Below are 21357 nucleotides of genomic sequence, written 5' to 3'. Positions count from 1 at the left end.
TAGAAGAATGTTGGAAATCAGGTGGACTGATAAGGTAAGGAATGAGGAGGTTCTGCATAGAATCAGTGAGGAAAAACACTGACAAGAAGAGGGGATAGGATGATAGGATATCTATTAAAACATTAGGGTTTAACTTCCACACTACTAGAGGGAGCTATAGGTGGTGAAAGCTGGAGAGGAAGACATAGATTGGAATACATCCAACAAATAATTGAGGACATAGGTCACAATTGTTATTCTGAGATGGGAAGGTTGGCACAGGAGAGAAACTCGTGGTGGTGCCACCAAACCAGAGGACTGATGACTAAGTTAACAAATGTGATGAAGGGGTTCCTAATAGATATGCCATCAGTTTGCTCATATACTTTGTTGTTTCACTATAAATAAGTTGATCTGAGACAATGTTTAAAGAGATCTGCTATATTCCTTGGGAAAATAATTTCTAGCTGTTACATCACCTCATTAAGATGACCATAATAAACAGTGCTACAACATCAGAACTAACCACAATATCACTTGGATTCAACCAGAAGGATTTTAGTTTTTCATTAAATCACCATAACCTTTAACATAAGTGTCAGTTATTCACAAATGGCTGTAGGAGAGTGGGAAAGTGTTTGGCAATCCCATAGGTCAGACAACTCAGGTTATAATAAGGGTTACTGGTCAGCCAGGTTTTCAAATTTTTGGTACATCACACAATCTTGGTGGCAAAACATGTGAACTTCACAAATGCATTTTGTAGTCCAGAATTTAAACTAGTGTCCTAAGCTAACCACAACCTTGTGATGTGCAATGTATCCGAGATAACGGCAGTCAACAATCTGCCAAGGTAACGGCAGTCAACAGTCTGCGGAGAACTAGAATCACAATCACTTTTCTCATGGCGATTAAAGCTAACCTCTAAGAGCAAATGCAAGACAGGAAAAATTCAGTTTCAGCACTAAAAGTAAACTGTAATTTCTTGTTATCTTTGGTTACCTGAAACTATTCTCACACTGAATACATGAGATGCCATGTTTCCAACCAATTAGCAGTCCTGCTTGGCACTTGGTTGCAGATTATTGGTGACACAGGCAGATTCCAAACAAAAAAGAAATGATAGGAAGAAAAATCAGAGCAAATAAAAAAGTCAATAAGATGATGAAAATGATGTGGTAAAGTATTACAAATAAAAAATTACATTTAAATCAATTAACTGAATAAAAATAATAACCAAACACTTGTGATTAGGTTTAGAAATAAAACAAATTTCATTGCATCTCACAAGATTCTGACCCATGTCCTTCTACACAGCAGGTTTAAATGCTGGCCATTGTGCTTTGTTGCAATATTGGGTTAAGTAGTTATATTTATAACTGTGATGTCTCAGTTGCAACAATGAACTGCAGCCTTCAAAAATTTGGTATTGCACAATGTTGTGTGCGAAGTGTATCTAATGTGTAAGCCAATCGCTGTGATTATAACAACTGTATATGTGATGATGAATCACATTTTGTGTGAAAGTATCAATTATTCTCCATATGAAACATGTGTACTTCATTAGCATCATTCATTGTGTTATTGTTTATGTAGTTATCGTGTGTGATGAAACACGAAATAAAATTGTCAGACCCATGATTCAAGATCCAAACACATCAAGAAGAAAGCTGGACAAGGAATTGGAAGTGAAATGACCAATTGATGTGACAATTTGGTACTGATGAATGCCTCGGGTGTGACGTTGAGCAGTCTGATTTGATGAAACCAGCTCCAACATGTGAAGTGTCTACTATTTAATAATTTCAATCTGACTATATCTTGTTTGTTATCCTAAGAACAGAAGTTGCGGGATATCACTTAAGCTCTATATATCTTCCTGGTTCTAGAATGTCCCAAATTTTGCTGTGGTAGCTTCTTCCTGTGCTACCACTGTAGCATTTCCCTTATTTACTGGAAGAATTAGAAGGTTTTAATCAGAATTTAAATCAGGAGAGCTTTCATCTCACCTTTCATTAAGTTACTCCCATGTGGTTTGCATCTAAGCAATATTCTGGTTGATTCTATGTGTATTTTTATCTGCAGACGATTTAAGTGGAAAAATGGATTCCAGCTTCAATATTAACAACAATGTCTTTCACTGGTATTGTAGACAGTGTGACTGTACAGTTTTTCTCCTTTGGCAAGCATGTATATTTCATTCTTAGAGAGAACCTTGTCAGACCTATTATTAACAGTAAGAATCATGTCTGAACTTAGGAAAATCATTATTCTCTTCATTTTTGACCACTCAAATTTCTCTTTCCACCTTTTAACTGATTGAATATGATGAAAATAGTTGCAAAAAAATCATATTTAATAACAGTACCAACATTCAGGAAGTATAAGAGAAGGAGTATTATGTATGCTTTGAACAAAGCATTCAAGTCCAACAATTAAGGCACTCCCCAGCCAATAAACAGAGTACACACATTAAGGCAAAATGAACATGTAGCATAATGAGATCATTGTCAAATTTTAGTCAGTACTTTATAAGCCTAAGTTAAAAGTAGTTGAAACATTTGCAAGTTTGAAATTTTCTTTGAATATCAAAAATTAAGCAACATATATACTGTGAGAGAACCATTATTTACATTTTTATATACACGGAAAATGGATAAATATATAAAAAAAGATGAAATATGGAAAAGTATCGTGTTGAATAAAATACAATTTAAATATTACTAATAATTCAATGTAGAGAAGAAAAATTATGTGATATCCCTGAAGAGTGGGTAGATAAATCTTTGAAATTCCTCATTTTAAATAACAAAATTTTATAGTAATATCTTTGTTTTAGGTTTTTTTTGTCATTTAGTAAGTAGACTAGAAGTAGGGATATTGTTTTAGCAAGAGGTGTGTTAAAAAGGATAAATACATTAAAAGAAAGCATGTGGCTTCAGTTGCCACTGAAGTATTTTTTGTGAATTTGTGAAGTTTTCCAACATTGAAATAAGTATTTAACTGCCATGAGCTTTTAAATCAATTACAATAGCTGTAAATTATACCCAGAGTCGTCCAATAATCTGAACATTGATGCACCAATTTTTAATGTCTGGTTTGCGCAGTTTCACTACAGCAGAATTTCTCTTAACAGTGAGCAGCAAACCAAGTATGAAAGAACAGTTGGCAATAAGGAATTTTAATGTAAGAGAATTTAAATGTTTTGTTGCAGAGGAGAAAATTTGTCCTGTGTCCTCTCTGCAGTTGTAAGAATGGAAAAAGGAAATGAAAGATAAGAAATGAAAAACAACACTTACAGATAGTGGTGAGGCTGACTCTGGGTCTGTATTTTTGCTTGGACTTGATCCTGTAAGATCTACAGAGCTGCCTTTAGAACTCTTCTTTTTACGCAATCCAAATTTTTTTCGGTCTTTCTTCACATTTGGTGAAAAGCTTTCTGTGGCAATCTAGAAACCACACAACATTAAATTAGGGAAAAAACTAATTAGTGGGAAAAGGTTACTTGAAAGTTTCTTGATTAGTAAGTTATGAGTTTTAAAAACAAAACTGTGAGTAACAAGTTAATGTATGAATTGGCTCAACATTATCAGGCATTCTTGTTATCTGTTAATGATAATTTCCCCATACAGTGCAGATTATGGCATAGTGCAACATACAGCATAAATGGCAATAGTAATAACTTTTGGCACAGTTTGTAAAAGCTCTAAAGCAAGATGAAGTTCCATAAGCATGGCTTCAGAAAACAATACAGGTTCACTTTTACAATCATGATAACGTAACTAGTTTGTTGTTACCACTAAAAGATTAAATTGTGTTACAATAGACATCAAATTTGATGGCTTATTCCTTCTCCCGCTATATCGTCTCTTGAATACCGAATGGTCATTTTACACAGCTATAAATCAGTTTGTTCATATACATTGAAATTCAGTGACTGAATAACTTTAAAACTATCATGGAGTTCTCCAATGACAAAAACCTGTCAGATGTAGGATATTTGCCATTCCTGCATACAATACAAAATTCTGACAGAATAATATACCGGTGTAATTCTACTCTCAGATGTGAAGCAAGCAAGAGTAATATAACACTGTAGGAATGTGGATTCAACCTTCAGTGCATCCGCCTCTCTTTTTGTTTCAACAACTAAAAAAAAAAAAAAGTTTTGAAGCCATAATTACAATTTAATTTTACTGTGATAATGTTAATGTAAGAGTTAATATTGCATCCCATACTTCCACTGTACCAAAACATACAAAAATTATTCCTTTTTGTTGCAGTGTTACGCTAACAGGTTAGTTCAATCTAAGATAGTAGCAACAAGGAGACAACAGCAAGCTACGTAGATACATGCAGTACTACTAGCTAGCAATTAGCATTTAAGCATTGAATTTAGATGAAGCCTGTATTATTGTTGGCATCCACAATGCAGGTAACAATAATGATGACAGTTGCCACAGTAAATGTAGCAGAGTTTTCAACAGGTTACTAGAGTGTCTACCTATTTTTACAACTACAGTTTTACTTTGCAAGTTGTTATATGTTGTGTGCCAGAAGGTACCTAGTGTACCATTGTATGAAACATAAGAAACCTTGCCAGATCCTACAACTATGTTTGACATACCTGATATATTAGAGAAATGGCTTCTCAAAGTATGCCTCAACACTGTATGAACAGCTCCATTCTCCTATATCAGGTCTTAGTTATTTGACATCATTCATTGTGACTATCATTTTGAACCTTTTGTTCATGGGTCCCTTGATTTTTAAGAATAGAAAAGAAATCATCTAGGCAAAGTGAGGCCCAATTCCACTGCCTGTATGACGACATGACCACAGATACTGTTACGAACCAGTGATAAGCTAAGATGCCCTGTGTCTAAACTTCTGTGTCACAATATCTGGAAACCCTCATGCAAATAAACAGTTCCAGACCAACCTGCTGTAACTTTTCTCGAATTTTCCTGAGGTATCAGTGCAACAAGCTGCCTGGCAGGGAAGAATTTGGGCATTTTGTATCTTGAATGATTCTGGCATGATTCACTCAAAGTAGGATCATGCCTTGAAAGACTTGGACTTGCTATTTCATTCTAAGCTCATACTAATACACCCATTTCTAACCACTAGTTATATCTTCTCATGACTGGCAAGAGGCCTTTTGACAATATGCTGTAGCATTTCTTGATACAATTCAGTGTTTCCCTTCTCTTGTGCTTTAGTGAAGTAGGTCACACACTTAGAACAGATTTTCACTCATGTCTGTGAAGAGCTCTGAAAATATTGGTGAAAGAAACTCTCTAACCATTTAGTTTCCAACTTTCACAGGTCACACATCATTAGATGGTTCAGGCAGTCAATGTTTTCTTCTGTAAATGCAGTTGCCAAATTCCATGTATGGTCAAACTTTCAACAGTGTCCCATTTCATTTAGATCCTGTAAACCATTCCCATCGATGTACTGTTAAACATAGTACAGAAATGCACAATACAGACTTTTCAAGCACTGTTGATGGTTTAATACACACTTAAAATCACAGAAAGTTATTGCACAAAAATAATCACAAGACAACCATTCAGCATCACATAAGAACAAAGAGCTAACTGTGATTCCTACCCTCTATGGCAGGGGCCAGCAAACACTGCATGCGGTTCATGAGCGCACAGCATTGTACATGAGCACTGCTTATATTCAATTGTAGACTGGAGCGGGCCCTGAGGCATGTTAACAGCGCTCAGGTTGCGACAGTGTAATACCAGCCTTAGCTGCCAAGTTGATGAGAAGCGATTACTAGATATGGTTGGCTATACACTGACGGAAAGCCAAATTGCAACACCAAAATTTTTGCACCAGTCACACAAGAGTGGCACCAGTAGTGCCACTATGAGGATGTAACTCAGGGTTGCTTTAAATAGACACTGTAATGGTCATGAGTATTAGTTACCTTTGAAATTAGATGTGCAAGTTGATGTTATTCAAGAAAGCCTTTAAGGCAACAAAGATGTCATTATCAACACCTCACTGAGTTTGAACAAGGTCATGTAATAGGGCTATGAGAAGCTGGATGTTCCTTCTGCAGCATTGCAGAAAGACTTGGCATGAATGTAGGCACTGTACATACTTGCCAACAGTGGTGGTCATGGGATTGTGTGGTAGCAAGAAAACTAGGCTCCAGATGGCCATGTGGCAATGCCATCTTGTTCGGTGTGTGGCTCTGGTGCATCGTACTGCAGCTGCAGCGGCAATTTGAGCAGCGGCTGGCACCACAGTTGCACAACAAACTGTTACAAATTGGTTACTTTATTGGTTTACGAGCCAGATGCCCTGTAGTGTGCATTACAATAACCCCAAACAACTGCCATTTACGACTTATGTTGTGTCAAGCAAGAGCTTATTGGGGAGCAGGGTGTTGTGTTGTGTTTGGGTCTGTTGTGTTTTCTGATGAAAGGTGGTTCTACCGTGGTGCCAGTGATGGCCATGTTGGTTAGCAGGAGGCCAAGAGTGTGCCTGCAACTGACCTCTCTGCATGCTAGACACAGTGGACCTACTCCTTGAGTTATAATCTGGGGTACAAATTCGTATGATAGCTGGAGCACTCTCGTGGTTATCCCATGTGCCCCAACTGCAAATTCGTACATTAAGCTGGTGATTCAACCTGTTGTGCTGCCATTCATGAACAGCATTACAGGGGGTCTTTTCCAACAGGATAAATACTCACCCATATACTACTATACAACATGTTCTACAGTTTGTCGACATTGCCTTGGCCTGCTTGATCGACAGATCTGTCTCCAAACAAGCACATGTAGGGCAGCATCAGATGAAAACTCCAGCATCACCCACAAACACACTAACAGTCCCTGTATTGACTGACAATGTGCGACAAACTGACATCTGGCACCGGTATGACATAACGCCTGCAAGTTTGCATGCTTTTCATCATTCTGGAGGTTACATTGGCTGTTAATGCACGAGCAGTTTACATTTGCAATAGCATATCTCACATTTACATTAATCTGTGAACTTTCAATGTTAATCGCTTAAATATGTTACCTAGAAAAATGTATTCCCAAAATTTCATTACTCTACATTAATTAATTTTTGGTGTCGCAATTTTTCTTCCCATCAGTGTATCACAAGCAACAGAAAATACTGTGCTAATCAAAGAAACAGAGAAATGGAAATTTGACATCACTTAAAAAGGTATGGGAATATCAAGTTTTCCTCTGTTCAAAATAATGAAAATTTAAAATTTTTAATATGTGGTTGTATACCCACTGGTTAGCACGTTTGTTATAGAACATCGCTTTAATATTTTTCACAAGGATGAATGAAGCTTATTTTTGGATTCTGAATGGATGGGGAAATTAACTCAGCTTAAAAACAGAGGTCAGGTGACCCTTGATAAATCTGATGTAAGTTGCTTCTGTCATGAGAGATCTACAATTTTCTTTCAGCATGTCTCATTTAAGTGATGTAATATTTTATGCAGCACTGTTTTCAGAACAACAGCAATGACAGTCCAGCAGTAAATGGAAGTCATAAGATAGCATTTAACATAGCAAGAGCTGGAAAACAATTTGCTGATACTGAGTTCATAAAAGAGTGCATTAATGACATTGCAGGTCTTTTGTGCACACTGAACGTAAAAATATTTTAAGTACTCAGCCTTTCTCGGCAGACTTGCATCACCACATGAGTGACATGGCTGGTGACGTTAACTGGTAATTAATAAGTGAAGTGCAGGACTTCATTGCATTTTGCAGCACACTTGAGTCCGCGGACACTTCAGATACTGCGCAATTAGTGATTTATGTCCAAAGCATGGACACTTATCTGCTCTATCACTAGGGCAGACATCCTAAAAACAACTGAAGAAGCAGTCCATTCTGTTGGTTTACACTAGGAACATTTGGTATTAATGACAACAGAAGCAGTACCTGCAAAGAAAGGGAGGTGAATGAGATTTGATGGATTGACAAGAAAGAAGCTGATCACTGCATTTTGCACTGAGAGATACTTTTGAGGGGTGTGGGCCAGATCTTGCAGAAAAAATTGGGTGACAAGTATTTTCAAGCCCAGTGCATTTCTTAGCCAAGTGACAGAGGATGTAGGATCATTGTGCAAGGGGTTTACGAAGCAGGATCATGTTGTGGTAGTGGGTGAAGCATGAAACAGTACTGATAGGGACAGGGCTACAATACTGAGTGTGACCAGGTAAAAATAGCATCTGCAATGAACCATACAAATGTTGGCTTGATTCCTGCTTTCATGCGGTATGACCAGCCCCAATTGAACAGTTATGTCAGAAGGGTCAATATGGAGCTAGATCAGCTGCTTCGGGCGGCTACTTTGTCAGGTGTAGGTTTGCTTCCTGTTGATGGTATTGGTAGGTGGGACTTCACAAGACATGGCCTGCATCTCAATAGGGAAGGGAAGGGTAAACTGGCTGGGTTTATAGCAAAATCTTTAAGGGGGAGCACTGAAACTCATGGCAGTACTTTTTTAGGCTAAGATCAGTGTCCTATCACCCTACATTGATTGAAATTAAGCTTAATGAGCAGTTGAGACAGGCAGGTACTGGAGATGTGAAAATATCACAAGATTCTCATAACAGTGGAGTGAAAAAAAAAAGTTAGTATGTCACAAGATTCACATAAAAGCACAGTGAAAAATAATGTTTATATATTGCATCAGAATATCAGGGGATTAAACAACGAAGTAGATGAGCTTCTTGTTTGTTTAGAAGATTTAGAAATTGACAGTGGCATAGATGTACTATGTCTCTCTGAACATCATATTGTCACAGGTATGAAATGGTAAATGTAGGTGGATATAAGCTTTCAGCACATGTATGTAGTGAGATGATGGAGAAAGGAGGAGTTGCCACATACAGGGTGTAAATTTTAAGTTGACAAACCAGAATACTCGAAAAATAAGCTTCACACGAAAAAATATGTAGAATCAAAAGTTGATTATTTTCGAGGGGACATATGCTGGTGCTAAAATTAGCCTGCCACCCCAGCCCTCTGGAGGTGGGATGGCAGGCAACTTTAAAATTTCAAATGGGAACCCCCATTTTTTATTGCAGAATCTGATTCTACATAAAAATTACATACATGTTGTCTTAAACATTTGTTTTGATTCTTGGTAGTTGGCACTGTAATTCAAGAAAATCCTTGTTCTCATTTTTGCGTGGAAAATGGTTACCGATAAATAAAAAATTCTTATTTACTTCATAAATTTTGATTTGCTAAAACTAGAGTTTTACAAATGTTCACCCAAATATTAACTTTTTCCATAGATTTGGGTAAGTTTTGTTTGTTTCGTGGTCATGAGGCCACGCAACTTATAATTATCAAACAAATCATCTGACTAGTTAACTAACCAAACATCCTACTTACTAAAGAGTGAACTCATTAACTAAAAAGCTAACTGACTCATGAACCTAATTTTTTATCAGATTCGGAGTAATCACTCTTGTTTGTCGAGAAGTCTCACATCTGGGGTTCTTGCTTAATTTGAGTCGTTTAGTTTTGGGTGGAAAAACGTATAAAATGACATTCATAAATTTATTGACTTAACTCACATTGTTCACACCTTCATTTTATTTTGGAATATCGCGGCTGTTACATCATTTACATTTTTAGAATTATGTATGATAATCGATATCCCACTTAGCCCTGATCGATAATCGATACTCTTATCCAGCTCTTTCTGATGAGTGGCGTAATGTTTCGGAGTGCCGCCGATAGGTAGTGCAGGTATGAGTAATTCGTCCTTTCTCATTATAAGACTGGGCTTTAGAATTTATAAGTATTAATGTAATAAATGGACTGTATCTTTTACCTGTCTAAGCATTCAGACAGCAACACATAGTTTATAATGATTGTCTTTTGGGTGATTTAGGTTTGATGACCTTGTGTGACTGCATTCGCGGCTTTTGCTCGCTAGCAGTCGCATTTGATGCAGAGTCAGTATTGCTGGGCAGAATTACACCACATGGGCCGCTGCTCGCACATAGGAATTCTAACCCTACCTTTCTCGACACCCCTTATCTTTCTTCTCTTGAGATTAATAGGTGGCATATGTCATTATGTGGAAGTAAAAATTGATATGATGTGGATTTATGGAGAAAGAGGAAGAAATTTTGATGATGCAGTCGCGCTTTATGCACAGCATTTTCCTGGCCAAGTACTAGCACGGTCCTCTTTTGTTCGAGTTATTAAATAATTTACTGCAGAAGGTAGTGTGAACCAGAAAAAAAGAACCCATGCAGCTACTGTTGGTGGAGGAAACAATCAAGTGGCAGTTCTAGCTTCTGTGGCTCATAATCCACATGCAAGCACAAGAGAAACAACAAGCCAATCAGGAACTTCACACATGAGTGTTTGGAAAATACTGGAGTTCCACAAATTTCATCCATACCATGTATCCATGCATCAGGAACTACATGGCGATGACTTCCAAAACCGTCTAATGTTTTGTCACTGGGCAGCTCAGCGGATGCAAACAAACCAAAACTTTTTTGCCAGAGTATTTTTCTCTGATGAGGCAACATTCACAAACCACGGCGAAGTTAATCACCATAACATGCATTACTGGAGTGAACAGAACCCACACTGGATTCAAGAAATCAACCATCAGCAACCTTGGTCAGTTAATGTTTGGTGTGGTATAATTGGCGGTAAACTGATCGGTCCATATTTTATCGACAGTTATCTGAATGGCAACAAATATCGAAACCTACTTGAATATGAACTTCCAGATCTAGTTGAAGACCTGAGCATCGAACTTCGACAATACGTGGTTTCAACATGATGGTTGTCCAGTGTATTATTCATTAGTAGCGCGCGATGTACTAGATTGACTTTAGCATGGTCACTGGATCGGCAGGGCAGGTCCTGTGAATTGGCCAGCCACATCACCTGACCTTACCTCGCCAGATTTTTTTCTTATGGGGTTATCTAAAAGATAATGTTTATCAGGAAATGCCTACCACTCATGAAAACATGATGCAAAGAATAAGAGACGCTTGCGCTGCAATTACACCAGACATGTTATCAAGATGTGTGCAGGGATTTACAGCATGACTCAATAAACGCATCGAAGTTGGAGGTCATCACTTTGAACATTTGATTTCGTAAAATGGTGAGATTCAAGGTTCAAATGGCTCTGAGCACTATGGGACTTAACTTCTGAGGTCATCAGTGCCCTAGAACTTAGAACTACTTAAATCTAACCAGCCTAAGGACATCACACACACCCACGCCCAAGGCAGGATTCGAACCTGTGACCGTAGCGGTCGCGCGGTACCAGATTATAGCACCTAGAACCACTCGGCCACCCCGGCCGGCGAGATTCAAGGGATTTATGGACAACAAGCAGGCCGAAAGTGAGAGGTGAGGGGACTCACTGGAAACAAGCACCCCGCAATTCATTTACTTGCAAGTATTTGCAAATAATGAACAATAAAACTAAACTAATCTTTCCTTTTCTGGATCACCAAATCTTAAACGGGGACATGTTCATCTTTAGTTAGCGAGTGGGTTAGTCTTTTCCTCAGTTAGTCTTTTACTTTGTTTACTCTGTGGGTTAATGAGTTTATTCGTTAGTAAGTAGGATGTTTGGTTAGTTAGTTAACTAGTCAGATGATTTGTTTGATAATTAAATGTTGTGTGGCCTCATGACCACAAAACACACAAATCTTATCTGAATCTGCAGAAAAAATTAATATTTGGGTCAACATTTGTAAAACTCTTAATTCCTCTCTCTCAAACCTCAACCTATGGGGAGAGTTTTAGTTTTAGCGAATCAAAATTTACAAAGTAAATAAGTTTTTTTTTAATTTATCTGTAACCATTTTCCACGCAAAAATGAGAACATGGATTTTCTTGAATTACAGCGCCAATTACCAAGAATCAAAACAAATGTTTAAGACAAAATGTACGTAGTTTTTTATGTAGAATCAGATTCTGTAATAAAAATGGAGGTTCCCATTTGAAATTTTAAAAGTTGCCTCCCACCCCATACCCAGTTTTCCCCGATAGACTGAAATATGCCATTGTAAAACCATTGCATAAAAAGGGGGATACATTGGATGTCAACAACTACCGCCCAATCTCTCTTCTGACAGCTCTATCAAAATTTTTTGAGAAAGTAATGTATTCAAGAGTAGCCTCCCATATTTGTAAAAATAAAGTACTAACAAAATGTCAGTTTGGGTTTCAGAAAGGCTTTTCAACAGAAAATGCTATATACGCTTTTATTGATCAAATATTAAATGCTCTGAATAACCGGACATCACCCATTGGTATTTTTTGTGATCTCTCAAAGGCCTTTGATCATGTAAATCATAGAATTCTTTTAGATAAGCTAAATCATTATGGTTTGGGGGGGGGGGGGGCAGTGCACAAATGGTTTAATTCATACTTAACTGGAAGAATGCAGAAAGATGAAATAAGTGATTCATGTAATGTTAAAACAACAGCTGATTCCTCAAACTGGGGGGCTATCAAGTACGGGGTCCCACAGGGTTCGGTCTTAGGTCCTTTGCTGTTCTTGATATACATTAATGACTTACCATTCCACATTGATGAAGATGCAAAGTTAGTTCTTTTTGCTGATGATACAAGTATAGTAATAACATCCAAAAATCAAGAACTAAGTGATGTAACTGTAAATGATGTTTTTCACAAAATTATTAAGTGGTTCTCAGCAAACGGACTCTCTTTAAATTTTGATAAAACACAGTATGTACAGTTCCGTACAGTAAATGGCACAACTCCAGTAATAAATATAGACTTTGAACAGAAGTCTGTAGCTAAGATAGAGGTGTGTCCATTGATGAGAGGTTAAACTGGAAGTAACACATTGATGGTCTGCTGAAACATCTGAGTTCAGCTACGTATGCTATTAGGGTTATTGCAAATTTTGGTGATAAGAATCTCAGTAAATTAGCTTACTATGCCTACTTTCATTCACTGCTTTCATATGGCATCATATTCTGGGGTAATTCATCGTTGAGTAGAAAAGTATTCATTGCTCAAAAACGTGTAATCAGAATAATTGCTGGAGCCCACCCACGGTCATCCTGCAGACATCTATTTAAGGATCTAGGGATCCTCACAGTATATATATTCACTTATGAAATTTGTTGTTAATAATCCAACCCAGTTCAAAAGTAACAGCAGTGTGCATAGCTATAACACCAGGAGAAAGGATGATCTCCACTATGCAGGGTTAAATCTGACTTTGGAACAGAGAGGGGTAAATTATGCTGCCACAAAAGTCTTTGGTCACCTACCAAACAGCATCAAAAGCCTGACAGATAGCCAACTAACATTTAAAAATATATTAAAAGAATTTCTAGATGACAACTCCTTTAATCATTGGCTGAATTTTTAGATATAAATTAAGGGGAAAAAAACACACAACTTAAACATTAGTGTCATGCAATATTTTGTGTAATGTAATATCTTGTACAGACATCTTTTATTAACCTGACATGTTCCACATCATTACAAAGTGTCGTATTCATCTATGGAACAAGTATTAATCTAATCTAATCTAATCTCCAGGGGGCTGCGGTGGCGATCTAATTTTAGCACCAGCACAGCTTTATTCAAAATTCTTGAAAAAGTAATATATTCAAGAGTAGCATCACATATTTGTAAAAATGAAGTACTAACAAAATGTCAATTTGGTTTTCAGAAAGGCTTTACAACAAAAATGCTATGCATGCTTACACTGATCAAATATTAAATGCATTGAATAACTGAACATCACCCGTTGGGATAATTTGTGACCTCCTAAACGCTTTTGATTGTGTGAATCATGAAATTCTTCTAGACAAGCTGAAGTGTTGTGGTATGAGTGGGGCAGTGCACAAATGGTTTAATTCATACTTAACTGAAAGAATGCAGAAGGTTGAAATTGACAGTACAGATAGTCTGCAAAAACTAACAGAGTCCTCTAACTGGGGAAGTCTCAAGAATGGTGTCCCACAGTGTTCAGTCTTGGGTCCCTTATTGTTCTTAATATATATTAATGACTTGCCACTCTATATTCATGACAATGCAAAGCTAGTTCTTTTTGCTGATGATACATGTATAGTAATCACACCCAAGAAGCAAGAATGAGCTGACAAAATTGCAAATAATGTCTTTCAGAAAATTATTAAATGGTTCTCTGCAAACGGACTCTCACTAAATTTTGAGAAAACACAGTTTATACAATTCTGTACTGTAAATGGCATAACACCATTGATAAATATAGACTATGAACGGAAGTCTGTTGCTAAGGCTGAATACTCAAAATTTCTGGGTGTGTGCACTGATGAGAAATTGAATTGGAAGAAACACATTGATGATCTGCTGAAACGGTTAGGTTCAGCTACTTATGCTATTAGGGTTATTGCAAATTTTGGTGATAAACATATCAGTAAATTAGCCTACTATACCTATTTTCATTCACTGCTTTGATATGGCAGCATATTTTGGGGGAATTCATCACTAAGAGAGAAAGTATTCATTGCACAAAAGTGTGTAATCAGAATAATAGCTGGAGCCCACCCAAGATCATCTTGCAGACATTTATTTAAGGAACTCAGGATATTCACAGTAGCTACGCTAAACTAAAGCATTGGTATGTTGATAGACACACAAATAAACACAAACCCATACACAAAATTCAAGCTTTCGCAACCCACGGTTGCTTCATCAGGAAAGAGGGAAGGAGAGGGAAAGACGAAAAGATGTGAGTTTTAAGGGAGAGGGTAAGGAGTCATTCCAATCCCGGAAGCACAAAGACTTACCTTAGGGGGAAAAAAGGACGCGCGCGCGCGCGCGCACACACACACACACACACACACACACACACACACACACACACACACACACACACACACACACATACAAGCAGACATTTGTGAAGGCAAAGAGTTTGGGCAGAGATGTCAGTCGAGGCGGAAGTACAGAGGCAAAGATGTTGTTGAATGACAGGTGAGGTATGAGCGGCGGCAACTTGAAATCAGCGGATGTTGAGGCCTGGTGGGTAACGGGAAGAGAGTGGTGTGCTGTGGTTTTGATAACACTAACCATTCGACTTTAGTGCATCTGTGATAAGTTTTCTATGATTAAACACATCTCATAGCTCTTTTATGAACCACCTCCTCTATTTCTTCTGTTGGTCATGTTTGGTAAAGATAGGAACAACATTCCAACACTAGCTATATAAATGTTTGGTAATTTGCTTAATTCAGTTATAAATTATATTTTCCAGGAATTTTTCCAACAATCCTTCTTAGCTTAGCATTTGCTTTTCTGTCATCAAAGTTTATGTGACCATTTCATGTTAAGTCATCACAGAAGCTATCACTTAAATATTTAACTACTGTGACTGACTGAATGATTGAATACATGTAGTGTAGTCAAGAAAATATAGGAACATTTTCCTGTTCACACACAATACTTCATCACTGTTTGCATCAAGCAACATAAGCAGTAGTCTTTCTTCATTTTATACTTATGCCATATCTCAGTTCACAGCAATACCACCCACCAAGAGTCACATAAATGTCTTTGGAAGGTGGATGAGTAATGAATGTTTAAGAGTTAATATATGTGTATTGGCAATATTTGGAAGATATGCTGCTAATGTGGTAGTTAAAAGTAATCAGCAAATTATATGCTCATTTTATGTCAGGGCACACTCATTTACATTTGAACACGAGTTTATAGCTTTCATAAATGGAAGAACAAAGGACACATCAGAAAGTGAAAACATAAAAAATATGCAGTTAGCAATGAAATAAAAATTAAGGGCGAAGTTTACTTTACACCTAAGAATTTTAAAAGAAGCCTCCAAGTGCCATGTGCAAAACATCAATGAATAATGTAAATAACGAAACAGTTTTATGACTAACTGTCTAGCAATGCTGTAGCATTCTTTATTATTTCCATACCCTTATTATGCAGGGAATTAATAAGAAACTTACAAAAATGGCACACTTTGTAGAGTTAGTGAAGATTATTTGCAAAAGGCATCACAGCTCAGTGGAGCAAAAAGATACTAGTTCAAGACCCAAAACGGGTTACGTTATTTCTAGTAGTATGGTATCTTACATGCTAATACTGCTGAATTAACTGAACCATTGTGTACACATGCTTTTAACTTTGCAGCTCTAATCAATGTCTATTTTATTAAACTGAAATGTATCAGTTTGAAATATGTTGTGGAGGTCTGAATGTTGTCTAGAAGTTCGTTTACACTGGTCATAAATTCAATAACTGTAGTTTATTCATTTATAACCGGTATTGATAAGAATGGAAAAATTGATAGAAATTTACCTCAGGTATGATTAGTTTGGATTCCTGGAGTATGGAGGAACATGCAAGATGATACTGACCCTACAAGTTACTTTAGAAGATCAGTTGAAGGTAGCTAAACCTATATTAAAAGCATTTGCAGATTTAAAGAAAACTTTTGACAATCTTCGCTGGAATAAACTCTTTTTTGACTTCTGAGGCTAAAAGGTGTAAAATTCAGGGAGCAAAAGATTATCTACAATTTATACTGAAACAATACTCCCATTATAAAAGACCAAGTTTTAGCCTATCTCCAATATTGTTCAACCTGTACACTGAGCAAGCTATGAAGGAAACCAAGTAGAAATTTTGAAAGGGAATTAAAACACAGGGAAAACATATAAACACCTGTGGGTTTGCCAATGGCCTTGTGAGCAAAGGATTCGAAGATCAATTGAATGAAATGAATAATGTCTGGAAAAGAGATCATGAGTTGAACATCAACAAAAGTAAAACAAGGGTAATGAAATGTAGACAAATTAAATCTGGTAATGTTGAACAAATTAGATTAAGAAATAAGATTCTAAAAGTAGTTTTTGAGTTTTGCTAGTAGGGCAACCAAGAACTGATAGTGGCTGAAGAAGAGTCAATATGAAACACAGACCAGAATTGCAAGAACAGAGTTTCTGAAAAATGTGAATACTGTTATCATCATTTATAAATTTCAATGTTGAGAAATTTTTTCTGAAAGTATTCTGGAATGTACTCTTTTACAAAAGCAAAATGTGGATCATACACACTTCTGACAAGAAGAAAGTAGAAGCATTAGAAATATGGTCCTACAGAAGGCTGCTGAGGATTCAATAGGTAGATTACACTACTAACGAATGGGTAGTGAATCAAATCAAGAGTGTAGTTTACAGTGCAAAGTGTTTAACAGCCATATTACATTACTACATTTACAAAGTGAGAAGTTTTACACACATTACTTAGGATGACTTGTAAATTATGGTCTGAATGCCCAGTAACTATCTCAAGGATTCCAACAGCAACTAAAAATGTTTATAAAGCAAATAAGATGAGTGTTTTACTGATCCCCCAGCCATTAAGTTTGATGTGCTATTTTTCATTGAAACCTAAACTGAGTCAATAAGACACATTTCGCTTGTTGGAAAACAGTTTGTGTGCCGCATCAAGAGCAAGCAAATGCAAAGAATTAGGGATCTATTGCACATCAGCAGCTCAAACGTATGGTAAATAAAGGTATTCCTTATGGAAAAGGGAGCAAGGAGTGGGAAAGAACACCAGGTGCACTCAGTATGTATGGCTGGTGGCCTCAATCAACAATTTGAAGAGACTGATGTGGTAGCAACAAGCTCACTGTTTGCAGCATTTTTCCCAGAACTGATTGATTGATTTGAGTGGAAGGATTGGATCAGAGACTTCAAAGGTTTGTGTCAAGCTAGGCTGTGGCTTCTGCAACCAAATACTCTCAAGAAAATATACGTTCACTAGTACCGTATTTACTCGAATCTAAGCCGCACTCGAATCTAAGCCTCACCTGAAAAATGAGACTCGAAATAAAGGAAAAAAGATTTCCCGAATCTAAGCCGCACCTGAAATTTGAGACTCTAAATTCAATGGGAGAGAAAAGTTTTAGGCCGCACCTCCAAATCGAAACAAAGTTGGTCCATTGTAATATGAGACACAATTTAGGTCGAATGAATGACGATATAGCTACAGTAGTTTGGTTCGAGTCGTAAGCTTAGCAGTGAAGCTTTACCAGGTAGCCATTGCTATGCGTCAGGCGCTCCGTCTGTATTTATACGGGTACCCTTCCTTTTTCACGTGCTTCGTCTGGTTTGAATCGATTGCTTATTTTGCTTTGATCTGATAAGTGCCGTTTCCTCTGTTGTAGGTGTTTACGTCACTCTAAGTTGGAAATGCATCACTGTACTGTGTCAAGCATTGTTTGTCGCATTCTGATAGTGCGTGTTTATGGCCTGTCGCCGCTCGCGGTATGGCTTGCTTTTGTGCGCACTAGCGCCGCTTACAACTAAAAAGAGGCGAATCGTCTCATTAGCGAAGCAATGTCAAGAGACTGCTATTTGTTGTTACTTACACTGCTGCTTTCTTTGAGAATGATCAACAAGAACCAAATAATACGCTGCGTATGATAGAACATGTTCTGAACGAGAGTTAGGCGAAAATTTTTCTCCGTTTGAAAATCTTTGCGGCCGCTTCTTTAGTACATCAAATTCTGCACAGAAATTAGAGTCATCTTAGATTTAAAAATCTAGTCAGTTGCCGTGCTTCATTTCTGACTGTATCACTATTAGGCATAAGAATAATACGAATATCAACATGACACGATAAGTATATTCTTCCGCGTTTGCTGTTGTCTCACTCTAGTTTCGTAGTTTATTAGGCAGACAGGATTTAAATGAGATAGCAACAAACACGGAAGAATGCATGGCAAAATGTTTATATTCGTATTATTCTTATGGTGAATGATGAAGAGAATACTGCTTGTGATTCACATTTCATCAGGTTACTATTAGCAACCATCTCTTCTCACAGTTAGGAAAAAATTCAGAACGTAGTGTTGGCCATATTGAAAAACATCCCAGTCTTGCCAGTCGGATTTTCGTAGTACATTGAAATTCTGCTACATTCGAAGATGAACAATACGGAATTTGTAGTTACTTCGTTGGATAATGTATGAAAATGCAGTGGTCTAAACTCGGGGCGGAGAAAAAAAAGCTCGTCTTCCACCTTTTTTTTTTAAATTTATTTACTGACGCAGAGGTTTTGGCGCCAGTATTTATCTTTGTGCTTACAGAGCATGCCTGTGTAGCGCTACATATATTCGACGGCAGAAGTTAGTTGTGGCGGCACCTACCAACATTTTTCAGAACTTCCGCTTGCTTTGCACTCGATTCTAAGCCGCAGGCGGTTTTTTGGATTACAAAAACCGGAAAAAAAGTGCGGCTTAGATTCGAGTAAATACGGTATGCAAGTTCCACAATCATATCATCATTGCTGTATGAGACTTTCATTACCCAACAATCAATTTGGGAAACTACCATTTTGTAAGTGGTGGGTGTGACAAGTTATCCTGCAAAGCATTACCAAATGTGTTCTTGGGAACTGCCTAGAACAGATTGTCTGGAGGCCAATATTAATAAATTACATGTAACAGCATAGACCTGACCTCTTTGCAGATATCCACATAGAAACTGTTGTTAATGACCATTAAAAAACAGTTGTATTAAGAATGATTACCAATGTACAAAGGGCAACTAAAATAAGTAGAAAGATTTATATTTTCGGCAAACTAGATAAAGAGGCAGTAGTGTTTTATCTCAGCAAGGAACTAGCTATGAAGAGAAGCATGTAGAAGAACAATGGCTCAAGTTTAGAAGTATAGCTGCCATGCACTTTATAGATGTATACCTTGGGAGAGCCAGTCCTGACAAAACTCTACCATCTGGTGAGCAAGATGTATGAGACAGGCAAAATTCCCCTCAGACTTCAAGAAGAATATAATAATTCCAGTCCCAAAGAAAGCAGGTGTTGACAGATATCAAAATTACCGAACTATCAGTTCTATAAGTCACAGCTGCAAAATACTAACACTAATTCTTTACAGACAAATGGAAAAACTGGTAGAAGCCGACCTCGGGGAAGATCAGTTTGCATTCCGTAGAAATGTTGGAACACGTGAGGCAATACTGACCCTACGACTTATCTTAGAAGAAAGATTAAGGAAAGGCAAACCTACATTTCTAGCATTTGTAGACTTAGAGAAAGCTTTTGACAATGTTGACTGGAATACTCTCTTTCAAATTCTGAAAGTGGCAGGGGTAAAATACAGGGAGCGAAAGGCTATTTACAATTTCTACAGAAAGCAGATGGCAGTTATAAGAGTCGAGGGACATGAAAGGGAAGCAGTGGTTGGCAAGGGAGTAAGACAGGGTTGTAGCCTCTCCCCGATGCTATTCAATCTGTATATTGAGCAAGCAGTAAAGGAAACAAAAGAAAAGTTCGGAGTAGGTATTAAAATCTATGGAGAAGAAATAAAAACTTTGAGGTTCGCCGATGACATTGTAATTCTGGCAGAGACAGCAAAGGACTTGGAACAGCAGTTGAACAGAATGGACAGTGTCTTGAAAGGAGGGTATAAGATGAACATCAACAAAAGCAAAACAAGGATAATGGATTGTAGTTGAATTAAGTCGGGTGATGCTAAGGAAATTACACTAGGAAATGAGACACTTAAAGTAGTAAATGAGTTTTGCTATTTGGGGAGCAAAATAACTGATGATGGTCGAAGTAGAGAGGATATAAAATGTAGACTAGCAATGGCAAGGAAAGCGTTTCTGAAGAAGAGAAATTTGTTAACATCGAGTATTGATTTAAGTGTCAGGAAGTCGTTTCTGAAAGTATTTTTATGGGGTGTAGCCATGTATGGAAGTGAAACATGGACAATAAATAGTTTAGACAAGAAGAGAATAGATGATTTCGAAATATGGTGCTACAGAAGAATGCTGAAGATTAGATGGGTAGATCACATAACTAATGAGAAGGTATTGAATAGAATTGGGGAGAAGAGGAGTTTGTGGCACAACTTGACTAGAAGAAGGGATCGGTTGGTAGGACATGTTCTGAGGCATCAAGGGATCACCAATTTAGTACTGGAGGGCAGTGTGGAGGAGACCAAGAGATGAATACACTAAGCAGATTCAGAAGGATGTAGGCTGCAGTAGGTACTGGGAGATGAAGAAGCTTGCACAGGATAGAGTAGCATGGAGAGCTGCATCAAACCAGTCTCAGGACTGAAGACTACAACAACAACAACAACAATAACAACAATAACAACAACAACAACAACAACCTACACTTTATAGATGTATACCTAGTGGAAAAGTTCATGATGGGAGGGATCCTCTGTGGTATACAGTCACTGTAAAGAAACTTCTACAGAAATAGAAGCTATTGCATAACAAGTGTAAACAATGCATAGGCTTATAAATAGGAAGATGCCAAATGAAACGTATTTGGCTGTCAA

The 21357-nt window shown here is 37.4% G+C and overlaps 1 protein-coding gene across 1 annotated transcript in view; it reads right to left on the bottom strand.

Moving 5' to 3' along the window:
- Window positions 1-21357, bottom strand: part of LOC126092630 (oxysterol-binding protein-related protein 6-like) — a 262237-nt gene that overhangs the window by 141334 nt on the left and 99546 nt on the right. Inside the window, exon 8 of the mRNA XM_049908352.1 lies at window positions 3279-3428. Coding sequence (XP_049764309.1) covers window positions 3279-3428 — 150 coding nt within the window. The remainder of the gene's footprint in view (window positions 1-3278; window positions 3429-21357) is intronic.

This window comes from Schistocerca cancellata, chromosome 7 (genome assembly GCF_023864275.1).
Source record: "Schistocerca cancellata isolate TAMUIC-IGC-003103 chromosome 7, iqSchCanc2.1, whole genome shotgun sequence".
Classification (NCBI taxonomy): Eukaryota; Metazoa; Arthropoda; class Insecta; order Orthoptera; family Acrididae; genus Schistocerca; species Schistocerca cancellata.
The sequence above is the reverse complement of the archived record's forward strand: the minus strand, read 5'-3'. Positions and strand labels throughout refer to the sequence as shown.